This window comes from Lonchura striata, chromosome 31 (assembly GCF_050655825.1).
Source record: "Lonchura striata isolate lonStrDom1 chromosome 31, ASM5065582v1, whole genome shotgun sequence".
Classification (NCBI taxonomy): Eukaryota; Metazoa; Chordata; class Aves; order Passeriformes; family Estrildidae; genus Lonchura; species Lonchura striata.
In genome coordinates, this window is record NC_140733.1 from 4652870 (window position 1) to 4670033 (window position 17164).

Here is a 17164-nt window from a genome sequence, read left to right on the forward strand (position 1 = left end):
GAATCTTTACTCTTTCAGAGCTACACACTGGCTGTATTTCAAAGATGCTGAGGTGAAATTTATTTGCCATCTAATGGACATGTTTGCAAACTCAGCCGTTTCTAAGCTTTCTTTTGTGGAAAAATGCAATTTCCAGACTAGACAGTTGATAAGAAAACCTTCCAAATGCACTCTGAGGATAAGAATATTCAAATACAGATCCACATTGCTGGCAGATGAACTCTCTCATTAATCAGTTGACCTGGGTTTGCCTTAATTGAATTTTTTGGAAAGAAATTTACAAGGTGTGAGAAAAATCAGATGATAAATGCATTTCTCATGAAACCCATTTGTCATCAAAACCACTGTCAATCAAAAATTTCATGTTGTGCACTCAAAAGATCATTTTCTAATGTGTAGATGAAAACATTTGCGCTGTCTAAAATGATGGAGTATATTCTGTGCAATATTCTGTGGAGTATTGCACAGAATCCAGATGAACTGCTCTAGACTCTGTAGGGATTTTTTTGTGCTCCCTTGCATGTTCTCACAAAGTATGGAGGAATGATAATATCAAAAATATTCAGACGGGATCTAGTCTGGATGCCACTGAGGTACCCCAGCTACTGACACCAGTGATGGCACTGCAGAAGTATGTAGACACACACATCTAGATTCACTATGGATGGAGAGCCACGTCAGGCTAGTTCTGCTCAATCCTGAACATGGAAGCAGCATCACTAGAAAAGAGCATTCCAAGTATCATTTCTAGCTCCCTTCTTCTTATCTCACCCTACTTGGGATCACAGCACAGGCAGGCTACCCACAAAGGAGAGACAGGAGCCACTAGGGACTATCTGCTGAGTGTTTCCTGCAGGCAGCCAACAGCCTGGGAGCAGCAGGCAGCCCCTGTGCCTGTCACTGCTGCACACGGCCGCTGTGTTTGCTGGGTGGCACAGGAGGCACTGCTTGTTCCCTCTTGGCATTGCAGCCCGTGGCATGGTGGCAGCAAGGAGCCATCGGGCACTTCTGGGAGCAGCAGCACAACTGCACTGAGCCGCTGACGGCCGTGCAGAGACAGCCTTTGCTGGGAGAGCAGAAAAGCTGGCTGCAGAACTGGACAGCAGCACAGGCAGAGGGCCCAGATGGTGAGTGAACAACTGATCATGGTGGTTCTCGTAGGTGCACGGTGAGCACACCCTGGCAGACTGCCCTGCAGCTCATCCCTGCAGTCACAGCTGCCTCCTGGCACCAGTGCTCTAGTTTGGACTATCAGGATGGGCAAAAGCCAGAGATCAGGCCATTACACTACTTTATTCAGCTCAACTTTCCAATGGATCTTTAAGAACCAACTGCTCCAGTACTACCAAGCTGGAGTAACTCAGAAGTAGATTAGCTGTTCATTCTCAGGACAGGCTCTGGACCCAAGATCCCAGCTGTGCTGGCTGAGGCAGGAGGCAGTTTGTGCTCTTTGTGCAAGGAAAAACCCGCACCGGAAAAAGCTGTCATGGAGCAGGCTTACCTGCGGAGTTGTGTGGGAAGCTGCCAACCCCGTGGATGATGGGCATGTTGGGCAGTAAGGGCACGTTGTCCTGCTTCCTCAAGACCTTCTCCTTCAAGCCACTACCAGGGTGGTTTCTCTGCACTCCAGAAGCTGTGCCGTCAACAGGTGGTAGGCTAAAGCCTGCAGGGACCAAAGAGGAGCTTGTAGGTGGAGGGTGCTGGACAGGGTGATGATGGAAAGCACCAGAAAACTTGCCAGAGCTGGAGAACATCTCTTTATTATCCTGAAGAACTTCAAGTGTAACAATGGTATACCACTCTATCCCAAGTATAACACTAACATGGGACAATGATCACAAAATCCTAGAAGAGTTTGGGTTGGAAGGCAACTTTAAGCACCACCTAGTCCAGTCCCTATGAGCAGGGACATCTTCATCTAGATCAGACTCCTCAGAGCCCCACGTAAACTGGCCTTGAACACCTTCAAGGATGGACCAACAACAGCTTCCCTGGGCAAACCCTTCCAGCTTTTCATCCCTTTCATTATAAAAAAAATTCTCCTGAATATCTAATCTAAGTCTATCTTCCTCTAGCTTAAAACCAAACTGCAGTCATGCTTCCCCTAAGAAACAAGGAAAACCAGTATTGCTTTGCTTTTGTTCTCCTGTTTCAGAGGCTCTCAGGGGAAGTTACCAAAAGAGAGTGCAGATAACCTTGTGTGATGCCCTCGGGCTGAGTGCTGCCTCCTGAGGGCCCTGCTGCCGCCCTCGGGGCAGCGCTCACAGCCCTGCAGTCAGAGCCCCTCAGGCGGGATTCAGGGAATGCTGTTGCTCCTGGGGCTGCAACAGAAGTGCTGGCTGGGGCTTCAGCACAACTCTACAGCACCAGCTCCTCAGCAGGGAGTGGTCAGAGAAGGATCTCTGGTGTTTTCATTAGAAGGAGTTGGATTTTCTTGCTTCCAGGTTGCACCCTGGTTGAAAAGCATTCTTTTGGGCTCACCTTCCCTGGAGGCTGCTCTGCAGGAGAGAGTCTGAAGCCCCAGTGTACTTTGCAAGACAGAATTTTCTCCTCTGAAAGACTTTAGAGGTGAATGTGGAAAGCTGATATTCTGTCACTGACTCAGTGAGGCCATGGGCAAGACACTTCATGCCTCTGTATTTTTCTTTGGGAAATGGAAATCAATCGTATGCAAGCTTCCACTCAGATGCAACTGGAACAGTCCCCCAGTCTGCAACACTGTGCAAAGGGCAAGCAAGTGGTCAAAAAGGACCACCACAAGTGTAGCCACCACTTACTTGTTTCAGCTGCATCCCCGGGCTCAACTGTCTCAGGAAGAAGCTGCAAGGATGTTTTCTTTTGTCTCCTTTTCTTCATCTCTGTCTCCAAAAGCTCTATGTCCTTCTGCTCTAAGTTCTTCTGAGCCAACATGTACAATGCAGCACGGATCTAGGTGCAATGGAAATACATCATAAACTGTAAGCAGAGACACACAAACCAGACACAACAGCTCATCTCGAGCACAGAGTCCATAGATTGCCACAGGCTTCACTGCAGCTCCATACACATTCCAATAGTTTCAGAGGAATGGCTCCCATCCTCAACCTGGCAGTTACACACAGTGAGGAGGAACACTTCAGTGCCACAGCCTACACTGCTCCAACTGCAACTTCTGTCAGCAGCCCTGCTTGAAGCATGAAAGTCATAGGAGTGCTGCAAGACAGATGAAGAGCTCACATGGCAGTGAGCAGGCAGTTCAGTTCCTACAGGCCATGGCAGGAGAATAAAAACCATGTGCAACACCCAGCAAGGAGGGGTAATGAGCTGCTGCTTAACACTCATGGCCAGGAATTGCAGCTGTTTCTCCCTTCCTGCCTTCTGAAGGACTCAGCTCTGAAGGACTCTGAAGGACTTGGTCTCTGAGACCAAAAAGAGGAGTCACATGAAAACAAGTTGCAGAAACGTTGATGGTAATGAGCAGAAAACTTGAGAACGAGAGGCCTGTGAAATACAGCCAGAAATGTAATCAGGAAAGATCAAACTCTCCCCTTTTATTTTGCAGCCTTGCTTACACCCAACATTAGAATCTTTGCTTCTCTGCTTCTGAGGATGCACTTTGCCTACAAGCACTGACGTGTAGCTTGCTCTGTCATTCAGAACTTCTCTGAAACAGCCTTTGCACATAAAGAATGCTTCTGGCATTACTTTAGCACCATCTCCAAACCAGGGACCTTGGCACCGCTGGAAACAGCCAAGCAATTGCTCTGTAGCTGTCCAATAGATTCCCAAGGGAATCCCCATGCCCCAGGAGTGGAAGATGATGATTTTCAGTGACATTTTGGGCCAAGCACTAAACAGGCCCTGGAAAGGAAGTCTGCTCATCCCTGTCCTTATCCCTTACCTTTTCAAAGCCGTCCCTCAGGTCTTTGTCCCTCGTAAGACCAGGACTGCTGGGATGATCCATCTCCTTGGCCTGGCTCAGTGGGAGGCCTGGTAATGGAAGCAAAGGTTGGTGTAAATCTCTGGAAGACTTCAAGCCCCCAAAAACACCATGCTGGGCAACAGGCAAGACAGGTTCCAGACTGCAGAGTCCTCAGAAGACACAGAGATTGTGACTGAGAGCAGCAAGGTACGATGCCTAGACCCTCTGCCAAGGGATGGGCTACTGGCAGCAGCCATGACATTACTCTGTTGGCCAGCAGACTGAAACCTGCTGCAGAACAAAAGCCTCAGCCCCTGGATGCTGGAGAGCCTCAGTGTCTGATAGAGAGGAGCAGAGATGGAGATTGATCTTGACAGAGATTCTCATCTGCCCTTATTCATGCTGATTTTAGTAAACATCTTCTTTCCAGTTCCTAAAAGTCCTGGCTTCTCATACCTGTATGCATTTAGATCAACATTTTCTTCCCTTTGTTGGAATATTTCATAGGACATTCAAAGCAAATCCTAGGCTTGCAGGAGGGATGCCCAAATGTGAACTGTGTTCTTGACACTAGATAATTTGTTTTCCCCAAGGATTTTCATTCTAAACTGTATGAGATTGGGCCACTTTCAGGCCAGCCTGACTAAAGGCAGATTTTTTAAATGCAAGTAGCTCATTCTGGAATACTCTCCAACAGAGCTGTTAAAATTTGGAGAACTAATCCTTCTATGCAACTGCTTCACAGAGGATAAAATCAAATTGCAGCACAGTAGAAAAGAACCAATGTTTTAAATCAGAATTTTTGCCCTTGGAAAATGGTCAACTTAACAACAAAGGAGAGTTAGATAATGGGCTTTGAGGAAGGAGGGCAATTCTGGATGGAAGGCAAGGCCTTGGAAGGTAAGAGCATCTGGGAAGTTGGCAGGGAAACTACAGATCCCAGAGTAACTCTTCTGGGGCCATGACAGTCAGTCAGGCCTGCAAAGTGGACACACAAAGTTTAACAGAGGCAGCAATGCAAACCTAAAGCATCTGGAGCTCCGTATTTCATGGGACTCATTTCCTGCCAGTTTCTAAACAGCTGCACAGGGAAACATGCTCCTGCCAGCAGACAATTGAGGCAGGCCCGGGGAAAACCCTGACCCGCTTGCACAGGTCTGCCACAGGAACAGCCTGGCCTCTGGGCTGCCCTGGGACAGCAGGGAGCCCAGAGCCCTGTGCTTTCCAGGAATGGCTCAGCTGCACCTGCACCCTCCTGCTCCTCTCCTGCCCCACAGCTGAGCAGCCCTATGCTCGAGGGGCACGGGGAGCACAGCTCATTGCAGGGGCACACGCAGGGCTCAGCTGTTCCTTGGCAATGTGCACAGGCTCTCTGGGCTGCCACAGGACCCTTCCTCGCACCAGAGATCGGCCCAGCTCCCCCTCACCTCTGTGTGAGGCTGAGCCATGCTCGGGCTCCCCCTTGTCCTCCCCGGCAGTGACCCTGGGGCCAGCGCTGCTCTGCTGCTTCTGCTGAGGCTCCTGGGCCAAGGCGCCCTGAGCCGGCCGGGGGCCGAGACCTCCATTGCCAAGGCCGGGCTTGGGCACACGACTCTCCAAGCCAAACAGGTCAGCGAGTTTCCTTGGGAGCAGAGGCATCCCAGGTCCCAGCTTACAGCAAGAGCTCTTTCCCTTCTTCCTCTGGGCTTTTCTTGTAGCCTCAGAAGAAGCTGTAATTCAGGTACAAGAGAAGAAGTGAGTTCATTGAACTCACCCCTTTACAATCCACCCATCTAATGGGTGAGGACTTCAAAGTGTATTTTAGTAACTGAAAACATTGGTTGGTTTTTTATTTTTCAGGAAACTAGGATCCATAAAATTTCTCTGAACAATATGGAGCCGGCAAGCCAGGAGAGGAGGGTTCTACTACTTCATGTGTTGCCCTTGCCTCCCCACTACTACAGGATCCCTTTCCTTCCAAACAGTTGGAAATTCACAGTGGTCTCTAGGAGCTGACACTGTCAAGGAAGTGATTGTTTCCAAAAGTAGTCTTCAAGGCCTTTGTTTCTGTATGTCCTACTCAATTCTAGATTGGGCTTTGCACTTTTGGGATTTTTATATCACTCTTTAGAACAAAGGAAGTGCTGGGACACAAACAATGGCACCATGTGTTAGATATAAAAGAAGTTCTGCTTTCTCCATCAGATGTTCCCAGTACTCTGTGAGCCTGTATTTGCAGGGAACAAAGCGGTCATCCAAAAGTTCTACTTTTGCTCTGCTTACTTGTTCCAGGGGTTTACTCTCTGCTTGCTTTTCAGCAGAGACACCCAAAGCCAACATAAACATGACGTGCCTCAAGACATTTCTCATCTTGGCTAATACAGAAAATTCAAAATTTCCTTAATAGAAATAGCAGAGGGCAGGTCATTCTGAAATGCTCTCCAACAGAGCTGTGAGAACTAAGAGAAGTAATTCTTTACATGGCTTCAGAGAGGATAAATTCATATGTCAGCCAAGCAGTACGAGAGCAATACCTCTCTTAAAACTGGATTCCTTCACGCTGTAGAATACTCGGATCAATAAAAGTGAGAAAGGTAAGGTTTAATGAGATGAGGAATTTCTAGTCCAGAATTAATCCAGAAAAAATGTCACCTTATCTACTGAGCAATACTACACCCTAGCATTCCAGCTGCCTATCCGCAATTAAGGACTCATTCCAAAGGGGTTGTATCCAGGATTTGGCAGAACTAACCATGAGCAAAGGGACCAGGGGATCTGATCCCTTTTTCTGCATCAGCAGAATTATTTCTTCAAGTCTCATCTCTCCTATCATTACACGCCCAGAGATGGCAAAGGAACAACAACAGACGTTCACTGAGGCTTTCAACTCTAAAGCATTGGCTGACCCAGATGCACCAGAGATCACATTTTGTCTGGCACCATTCCACTCGTCAGGGATCAGGCAAGGCAGGGAGGGAGGACAAGGCAGAAGGGTTCTCCTCCCCCAGCTTCAGCCTGCAACACTGACACAGGCAGAGAGAGACGGGGAAGAGATTTGTCATCCTGAACCTGCCATAGGTGGCTTGGGGCTTGTGCTCTCAGAGGATGACAAACGCAGACCTTGCATAGGCTGCATCCATTTGGAAGAGTCCTTCTCCCTAACTGGAAGATTTATAAGGACATTCTGTCAGATGAGGTTTTCCTATCCCTGCCAATACAAAACCAGACAATGTCCATGAAGCTCCTTCAGATCTCAAAGGGTTCAGCTCAGAAATTGCCCCAAGCAAAGGTTTCCTGCTTCAAAAGCAGGAGGATGGAGTGGGAACAATTCTCATTTCTTGCTAAATGCCTTCTTTTTCCCTACTAATTGTGACACTAGAAAAGCTACAGGGAGATAAAAGGCATGTGCAGGATGGAGAGCAATGTTTCCTTATCCTGCATTGTATTTGCAGGGCCTCAAGGCACCCTCCAGCCCCTGCCACTCAACAATTCACACTGGAGGAGATTTCAATGCACGTCTGGAGCACACTCCCAGTGACTGGGCTCTGGGAGAGTCCACTGAGCCCATCAAGGAATTGAAACAAATTTAAAGAAATGTTAAAAAGAATGGGCTTTAAACAAGCTTTCCAAATGTCACCTATGAGCCAAGACTACAATGGTCATTTTAGGACAGACATGCACTGGACCTACCTGCATGTTCACAGTTCTTCTCCTTGCTTCTGCTGCTGCATGTTGGCCTGGAGAAAATGGAGGACAAAAGAACATATGAGGAGGTAAAAAGAGAATGGAGGGAATGGATGCATCATCAAAGGAGGCAAACCTTCTTAGCATGGTCACTCTGATGAAGGAGGAAATGCACCACAGAAACACAACGGGATGCAGAGCTAATTCATTGACCTTCAGCTTTCCATTGCAGAAGTCACACAGAGCTGGCCAAGCTCTGTGTGAAACATTAGCCAAGTTCAGCAGAGCTCCCAGACTGAGGTGCTCTGAAGCCCTGCCTCCTCTTCCCCACCACCACCTCTGCTCTTGGGACATTGGTGTTGGCTTTCACATTGTGCTGGACCCTCATAGATGGGCAAAATGGTGAATACTCAGAGGTTTGCCTAAATACTTGGGACACCTGACTGTGCAGTAGAACCACATGAGATGGGAAGAGGGAGGTGAACAGCACACTGCAGCAGCAGACACCTTGGCTCACCTCATCTCCTGGGACTCCTGGAATTCCAGCTGCAGAGAGCTTTGCAGAGACCCCACAGCACTGCCAAGAGGGGGACTTACTGCCTTGCGTATGGGGGGGATCAAAGGTGGTCCCAATGACCCCTTCTTCACATCCCCACCACTGGAATACAGCAAGGAAGTCTGGAAAGAGTAAAACACAGTGCTCAGATCAAGCATCCAGCCTTGCCTCCACTCATGCCTCAAGACAATTAGCCATGCATTTAACTGGGAGCTGGCAGGAAAAGTCAAATGTATGGAGCAGCTTGGCCTAGGACAGGGAAAGGTGACCTAGGGAAGGCATGTGGTGAGGGACAGCCCCTGTCACATATTTGCCACCTCTCCCCTTGTGCTCAGTTTTCTCCAAGAGTGCCTACATGCCCAGCTGGCATTCCCATGTTTGACATCAAGACATTCCTTGTTCTGAGGTGCCACTGCCTCCTCTGGCCTTTTGGATGGCATGGGAGTGGCTTTAGGTCACTCTTCTCTCCCTGCCCCTAAGGTACCCAACAGCCAGTGCTGATCTCCAGCCAAGTCGCCACAAAGCCATTCTGCAGGATGTCAAACCCTGCTTTTCTCAAGCCTCTCATTGCTTCTGCTGCTGCCCTTCCCTCCTGCAGTTCCCCAGCAGCCTTTGAGCCCCGATGCTGCTGAGCTCTCAGGGTGCTCGCTGCACTCCAGCTCCCACACATCCATCTTCTCAGGCTCACTGGCATTTAGGAAGTTCAGCAGAGCTCCCTGCCCTGCTGCTCTCTGCAAGGTCTCAGCCTGCCCAAGTTCCTCCAGGGCCCCCATGCCATGGCCAGGAATGGGGATGGAGGCAGCAGGGGCAGATGCACACCCTTCCTTCATATCCCATCATTGCTGGCCCAGCTAAAGAGCCAAATCAGGACCTGTTCAAACTTCAGAGACAGGGTCAGTTCCTGTCATGGATACACTGGGCCCTTTCTCAGCAATGCTGAAATCAGGTACTCAAACCTTTGATTGGACATTTTGTTTAGAAAAGCTGTTGTTCATCTGCCTCCTCCTGCCCCCCATGGCAAACCCTAAACAACAGCATGTCCTGGCCCTGCTGCAAAGGCAATCGTGTGGCTTGGCTCTGGGCTGCTCTGTCCATGGCCACCTCCCATCCCTATCCTCTGGACAAAGCCATACCAGAGCACACAGCTGCCCAGAAGCTGATGAAGGCTAGAAATAGCAGCAGAGACAACTGCAGAGGGTATGGCTGTACAACTCAAAAGCTGAGACAACCTGGACCTGACTTTGCAGGACTGCCTCTTCCAGAAAACATCTTTTTCCATCCAAACCAGACACAGCCAACAGAAAACACCACCACGAAGACATGGACATAGTTCACAGATACCTGTAGCTTACTAAATCTAGAAGGAGAGCTTGTCCAGATTGGACAACTTTAGCTGCTCTGACTACTTGTTGGTGTTTTCTCAGCCATAAGACAGAGGAGGAACCACAACAGGGCCCAGAAACCATTCAAAGACCTCTCCTGCTGTTGAGACACACTGAGGACGTGGAGTCTGCACTACACACCCATTGCAGAGACAGCCTGGAGCACAGTGTCCAGCTGAGCTCTTCTTTGGCTCAGCTGCTTCCCTGGGCTCACACCACAGGAAAAGGTCTCCAAGCTCTGCCTACAGTGCATAAACTGAAAATTTACTACACAGAACATAGTTTGGTCTCCTTACCTTATAACTTTTTCCTTCTGAACTCTGCTCCTGGATTTTTCTACACTCATTATCATAGCCAATGCCAGTTTCCTTGTTCTCTTTCTCCACGCTGTACATTTTATTAGTGTTAGAAGGAGAGATCTTCCGGATGGGAGGCAATGGCTTGGAGGGAAGGAGTGAAGAGGGACACCGCCGAAAAGACTTGGAAAAAATGAATCTAGTCACGCCTGCAAAGAGGAGGAATTTTCACTGTACCCCTGGAGCACACTCCCAGTGACTGGGCTCTGGGAGAGTCCACTGAGCCCATCAAGGAATTGAAACGAATTTCAAGAAATGTTAAAAAGAATGGATTTTAGCCAAGCTTTCCAAATGTCACCAAATGTAGCCAAGACTACAATGGTCATTTTAGGACAGACATGCACTGGACCTACCTGCATGTTCACAGTTCTTCTCCTTGCTTCTGCTGCTGCATGTTGGGCTGGAGAAAATGGAGGACAAAAGAACATATGAGGAGGTAAAAAGAGAATGGAGGGAATGGATGCATCACCAAAGGAGGCAAACCTTCTTAGCATGGTCACTCTGATGAAGGAGGAAATGCACCACAGAAACACAACAGGATGCAGAGCTAATTCATTGACCTTGAGCTTTCCATTGCAGAAGTCACACAGAGCTGGCCAAGCTCTGTGTGAAACATTAGCCAAGTTCAGCAGGGGAGCCAGACTGAGGTGCTCTGAAGCCCTGCCTCCTCTTCCCCACCACCAGTAGTCATTCTTCCACTTGCATCATAACTCTCAAATTCTGCTCTCTCTCCTTTTGGAGCCAGGTGGCTCCTACAGCCTCTCTGAAACAGCACAAACTGCAGGGAGCCCTGCTGTCTCCTGCAAATTATATTACACCTCCTGGCTCTTTCAACAACAAAAAGGCTTTTTCCAACCCAGCTGCTAGGGCAGGATATTCAGATTGCACTTTAAAAGTCCTACCAAAGATTTTCTATTGGAATGGTACATCTGTGTCTCTTTCTTTATTGTTAACACTCGGACAGCTACATTTTCTCACTCATATCCAAGCCAATATCTTTCCATCAGATACAGTCCTATAACACTGCTCTCACGCCTTTCTCTTTTTGATCTTAAGCCTCAATAAAAATATTAAACATCCATCGGATTATACATCTATACCCCAAAACTTATCTGGGTTCTCATTTCACAGTGGAGGCCCAGGCACAATGAATTTACACCTGATGATTACAGAAGCAGCGTCTGAATTTGCAGACACCTCTCCAGTAGCCTGTATTTGCCCACTCATGATCTTGTGGGATCAGAAGTTGACAGTCAAGGATCACAGCATTCAAAGATCTGCAGGATCCAGACCCATGCACCACCGTTCCCAAATGACACCCTGTCCTGGGTTGTCTATATGATGCTTTTATCCCCAGTCACCTGTTCTGTTTATGCTGAAAAATAAGTTTTGCACCTTTAAGACTTGTTCCAGGCATGAAATGGGGGGAGAAGAAGCATGGAGTTTGTTTTCAGAAACTGCACTCACTCCTCCACATTCCTGCTCCTGCACTGTATTGTCTGTTGACACACAGATGGCAGGACAGAGCTCTCCTTTGCTTTTATTTAGTTTTAGCTAGCCGAGGCCAAGAAGTTCCCTGGACTGAGATTTTTTTCCCTTTTCTTTGGACCTGCTCAAGCCTGCTCTGGACTGAACACCCAGATCAGCACTGGCTGCTCTCACCTTGTGGCCCAGTGGGCCAGGCCAGGGCCGCGGCACTTCCAGCAATGGAGGGACTGATAAGAGACTGAGTGAGCTGAGCTGCAGCCTGGGGGAGGATTTTCCTGAGTTTGTCTCTCTTTTGGAGTGGCAAGAAGTTTTATTGTTTAATATGGTTTAGGCTTTCTTGTTTAATGGTCTTTTCCACTTTTCTCCAAGGAGATATTTTGTCCCAAACCAGTTGGGCGAAGGGGCCAATTGAATCTGCTTCCTAGAGAAACCCCTTTGGAGGATCTCTCCCAAATTTGCCCTGAACCAGGACACACCCCAACCATTAAAGAGGGAGCCAATAGCCAAGTCCAGCAGAGGACCCAGGTTGAGGTGCTCTGAAGCCCTGCCTCCTCTTCCCCACCACCACCTCTGCTCTTGGGACATTGGTGTTGGCTTTCACATTGTGCTGGACCCTCATAGATGGGCAAAATGGTGAATACTCAGAGGTTTGCCTAAATACTTGGGACACCTGACTGTGCAGTAGAACCACATGAGATGGGAAGAGGGAGGTGAACAGCACACTGCAACAGCAGACACCTTGGCTCACCTCATCTCCTGGGACTCCTGGAATTCCAGCTGCAGAGAGCTTTGCAGAGACCCCACAGCACTGCCAAGAGGGGGACTTACTGCCTTGCGTATGGGGGGGATCAAAGGTGGTCCCAATGACCCCTTCTTCACATCCCCACCACTGGGATACAGCAAGGAAGTCTGGAAAGAGTAGAACACATTGCTCAGATCAAGCATCCAGCCTTGCCTCCACTCATGCCTCAAGACAATTAGCCATGCATTTAACTGGGAGCTGGCAGGAAAAGTCAAATGTATGGAGCAGCTTGGCCTAGGACAGGGAAAGGTGACCTAGGGAAGGCATGTGGTGAGGGACAGCCCCTGTCACATATTTGCCACCTCTCCCCTTGTGCTCAGTTTTCTCCAAGAGTGCCTACATGCCCAGCTGGCATTCCCATGTTTGACATCAAGACATTCCTTGTTCTGAGGTGCCACTGCCTCCTCTGGCCTTTTGGATGGCATGGGAGTGGCTTTAGGTCACTCTTCTCTCCCTGCCCCTAAGGTACCCAACAGCCAGTGCTGATCTCCAGCCAAGTCGCCACAAAGCCATTCTGCAGGATGTCAAACCCTGCTTTTCTCAAGCCTCTCATTGCTTCTGCTGCTGCCCTTCCCTCCTGCAGTTCCCCAGCAGCCTTTGAGCCCCGATGCTGCTGAGCTCTCAGGGTGCTCGCTGCACTCCAGCTCCCACACATCCATCTTCTCAGGCTCACTGGCATTAGGAAGTTCAGCAGAGCTCCCTGCCCTGCTGCTCTCTGCAAGGTCTCAGCCTGCCCAAGTTCCTCCAGGGCCCCCATGCCATGGCCAGGAATGGGGGTGGAGGCAGCAGGGGCAGATGCACACCCTTCCTTCATATCCCATCATTGCTGGCCCAGCTAAAGAGCCAATTTGGGACCTGATCAAACTTCAGAGGGAGGGTCAATTCCAGTCTAGGAAAAGGTCTGAGACCTCTGTTGATGGCACATAAACTGAAAATTTACCACACAGGACTTAACTTGGTCTCCTTACCTTATATCCTGTTCCCTCTGAACTCAGCTCCTGTATTTTTCTACTCTTCTCATCATAGCTGCTGCCATTTTTCCCATTCTCCTGCTCTCCGCTGCATATCTGGCTGGGCTTCGTAGAAGGAGAGCTCTTCTGAATGGGAGGCAACAGCTTGGAGGGAAGGAGCATAGAGGGACTTGCCAGGGAAAGCCTCTTGGCCAGAGGGTGGCTAGTCAGGCCTGCAAAGTGGACACACAAAGTTTAACAGAGGCAGCAATGCAAACCTAAAGCATCTGGAGCTCCGTATTTCATGGGACTCATTTCCTGCCAGTTTCTAAACAGCTGCACAGGGAAACATGCTCCTGCCAGCAGACAATTGAGGCAGGCCCGGAGAAAACCCTGACCCGCTTCCACAGGGCTGCCACAGGAACAGCCTGGCCTCTGGGCTGCCCTGGGACAGCAGGGAGCCCAGAGCCCTGTGCTTTCCAGGAATGGCTCAGCTGCACCTGCACCCTCCTGCTCCTCTCCCTGCCCCACAGCTCAGCAGCCCTAAGCTGCAGGGGCACTGGGAGCACAGCTCATTGCAGGGGCACACGCAGGGCACAGCTGTTCCCTGGCAATGTGCACAGGCTCTCTGGGCTGCCACAGGACCCTTCCTCGCACCAGAGATCGGCCCAGCTCCCCCTCACCTCTGTGTGAGGCTGAGCCATGCTCAGAGGGGAAGAAGTGAGTTAGCTGAACTCCCACCTTCATCCTCAACACATCTCATGGATATGGCACTCAAGGGGAATAAGTTTTAAATATAGACAAAACTTCTTTTGTTTTATTATTAATGGAACTCGCCTGCATTTAATTCCTCTGAGCAGTATTGAGTTAGCTAGTCTGAAGGGAAAGGTGGAAGGCTCCAATGATAAAAGGGGAAAAAAGATTCCTTCTTTAGGCTGGCCTGTGAATCCACAGGAAAAACCCACACAGCTGTGACTGCTACTTCTGCAAACCACAAAGACCTCTCAGCAAGCAGGCAGGCCTTAGCAGTGTTTCTGTAGCACCGTAATACCATCCTCAGGGTTGGACCCAATCAGCAAGCAGAGGAAGAATGGGAAATTTATCTGTAGTGAGACCCAACATTGATGGCAATGAAAGCAACAGCACTTGCATCTCATGGCCATGTCCAGTCTGTGGTCAGCTGTGGCCACAGTCCCTGTCCTGGCTGACAGTACGAGTGACTTGGCTACTGTCAAAAGGAGAAAGCAGAGTAAACTAACGACAGAATGTTGTGATGCCATGGACATCCCTGCAGGATCATTTGTATCTGTCAGCCACCTACTCTGACACATAGCCAGCACTGACCATCATGGACCAGTTTTCCCTGAAATCTGGTGGGATTTTTTTCCATTTGGCTCAGGGCTTTCAGCTCCTTTCTGTCCTCACCTTTTCCTTCAGTGGTCTTTCCTTTTCCAGTAAAATCCATGTTTGAACCCGCGCTTCTGCCTCGCAGAAGTGTCTGGGTTTTGGATTTGGGAACGCTCTCAGAGTAGGCAGCGACGGGAGCTTGGTACCCAGCCTTGGAACAAGGTCGGGTGACTCCAATCGCCAGTGCTGGGCACAGAGAGGCAGAGCCAGACGCGTCTCCTGCCACTGTGGCCGTGCCAACCACAACCGTCACAACCCCAGCGTGGGGCTGCCCCTTTGTGATGCGTTCACCAGTGGTTCTCTTGTTTCCATGGCTGCAAAGCCCCACCCCAACTCCATCCCTTTTCCTTCCTTTCCCTTCCAAGGGCAGCCAGCCCTAAGCCCGGCCAGGCCAGGCCTGAGGGTTTCACACTGTCCAGGTAGTAGACCCTTTCCAAAGCTACTTTTCAAGGCCTTTATTTCTGTAATTCCCACTCACTTCTGGGTTGCAGCTTGCTGATGTGGGATTTTGTTTCTTTCTCTTCACATCAAACTAAGTGGTGGGACACAAGAATGGCACCAGGTGCTGGAAGTCAAAGAAGCTTTGCACTCCCCAGTACAGGACCCCACAATTCAGTTGGCCGATCGCTGTAGGGAACAAATTCACCATCCAAACGTTCCACTTTTGCTCTGCTTCATTGTTCCAGGGGTCTATTCCATGTTTTCTTTATTGCAGAGACACCCAAATCCAACATAAACATGATCTGCCTCAAAACATTTCTGATCTTGGGCAGTTCCTGACAATTCAAAATTTTCTTCATGGAAATTGCACAATAGGCAGGTCATTCTGAAGTACTCTCCAACAGAGCGGATAAAACTAATGATGCTTGATTTCACACAGCTAAGCCTAAGCCATGGGATCCATGGGTCTGATTGTTTTTCTGCATCTGCAAAATCATTTATTCAAGCCTCCTCTCTCCTCAAAGAAGCTTTGCACTCTGCATTAGATGCCCCCAGTATTCAGTGGGCCAATGCGATCAGTGGATCTGTAGGGTGTAAATTTGCCATGCAAAATTCTCCTTCATTTATTCCCACTTTCTTTCCTGCAGACACACCTAAACCCAACATTACAACTCTGGCCTCACAACAGTTCTCGTTTGCACTGTCCCTGAAAATTCAAAACTATGCTCAGAGCACTTCCCTGTCCCCAGGGACAGGCTCCAAGGCTGGGCTCTCACCTGCACGGAATGAAGAAGAGCTGCTGCACTTGCCAGCGGCTCCAGGGTCTCACGATCAGCGCTTTGAATGCAGCTTTTGTACACACTGCCTCTCTGGGCCGAGCAGCATTCCTGGGCATCGGCAGTATCGCTGCAGGCCAACATCCTCCAGGCACAGCTGCAGCAGGGAGATTGCAGCAAGTCCTGGCTGAAGGAGTCTCCAGTCCTGCTGCAGCTCTTCACCTGCGGCAGAATCATCTTGCGCTGCCGTGGGGGGAGCAAAGGGGGTGACGGCTCTTGCAGATGAGGGTCTCCTCCATGTGCTGCTGCTCCCTGGGCTGACATGGCTGCTGGTGCCCTCCCCACAGCTGTACCAGGAACCTGTCTGGGAAAATAACACTGCCAGTGCCAGTGACAGCCACCGATCCCTGCCATGGCCCTGCCCACAGGGTGTCCTGCCTACCAAACTGCTCCAGTCAGGTGGTGTCAGACACCATCAGAATACATTCAAACCATGCATTTTCCACATTCTGTCAAAATCATGGCCATGCAGTCCTCATGCTGGAGGCAGACTGCTGTTGGCAGAATCAGGGAAGCCCCAGCAGCTGCTCTCCCCATGGCTGGATGGCCATGGCAGCAGAGGAAGTCTCTCACTGTGCCCACTGCTGTGGGACCCAGTGCTTTGGACATGTTCCCACTGAACTCAGGCTGCTGCTACAGCAGCATCATGCCTTCACACATTTGATAACAAAGAGCTGGAATGGCACACAGGAATTGCCCCAAGAGCTACAAGAAAATAAAAGGGGGAAGGGGGCCAGTGAGTTAGAATAGTTCACTCCTTTGTAATACAAGCATACCTGGATTTAAGCAGGGACACTGGGCTAATCATACTGGGGATTGGTTTGCAAGCCTTGTCTCTAGCAATTCCCACCACTCTGCAAGCATTTTTCTGTAGAAAGCGGTAGATAAGATTTTACAGCACATCCATGAGCAAATCTAAGCTGGAACTCAAAGTACAAGACAAATACTCCCAAATCAGCCACCCATGGGGAATGAAGAAGAAAAGCAGACGAAACAAGTGCCATTGCAGCTGAATTTCCTACATTTATCCCATGCTCAATCCTTTCTCCACAAAAGCACCTCAATTCAAACACACAGTTTAAGAGCAAGGAATTAAAGTGTTTTGAGAGCATTTATAGCCTGATTCCTCTTACTTTCAAGGAAAGGTAGATGCTAAATTCCTTAAAGACACAAATGGGGGTCTATTTGAGACCATATCCTTCAAAAGCAGGAATGGAGGTTTAGAATTGCAGAACCACTTCCATTGGAAAAGACCTTTAAGATCACAGAGTCCTCCCAATAACCTGTTGCACACCGAGGGGCGACCCCGGGCTCGGCTGTTCTTTCCTTGTGGCTGACTGGATAGAATTGGATTGCACAGTAAATATTTTATTTTTTCATAT

The 17164-nt window shown here is 49.3% G+C and overlaps 1 protein-coding gene across 1 annotated transcript; it reads right to left on the reverse strand.

The window, feature by feature from the left end:
* Positions 1–1025: 1025 nt before the first annotated feature.
* LOC146764776 (uncharacterized) lies at positions 1026–13538 on the reverse strand. Its single transcript, XM_085563802.1, has 9 exons — positions 13117–13538; positions 12095–12255; positions 10212–10258; positions 9799–10007; positions 8082–8242; positions 7571–7617; positions 3881–3969; positions 2778–2928; positions 1026–1663 (listed from the first exon to the last, which is right to left on the reverse strand). The coding sequence occupies exons 1-9, from the start codon at positions 13279–13281 to the stop codon at positions 1485–1487; spliced, it is 1209 nt and encodes a 402-aa protein (XP_085419928.1). The 5' UTR covers positions 13282–13538; the 3' UTR covers positions 1026–1484.
* Positions 13539–17164: the final 3626 nt, after the last annotated feature.

Coding starts and splice junctions, on each gene's coding strand:
- LOC146764776 (XM_085563802.1), bottom strand. CDS start 13,281: ATGCTCCTTCCCTCCAAGCTGTTGCCTCCCATTCAGAAGAGCTCTCCT. Junction 8,243..9,798: donor CAGAAGGAAAAAGTTATAAG/GTAAGGAGACCA, acceptor TACTCTTTCCAG/ACTTCCTTGCTGTATTCCAG. Junction 3,970..7,570: donor GAAGAACTGTGAACATGCAG/GTAGGTCCAGTG, acceptor TTCCATTACCAG/GCCTCCCACTGAGCCAGGCC.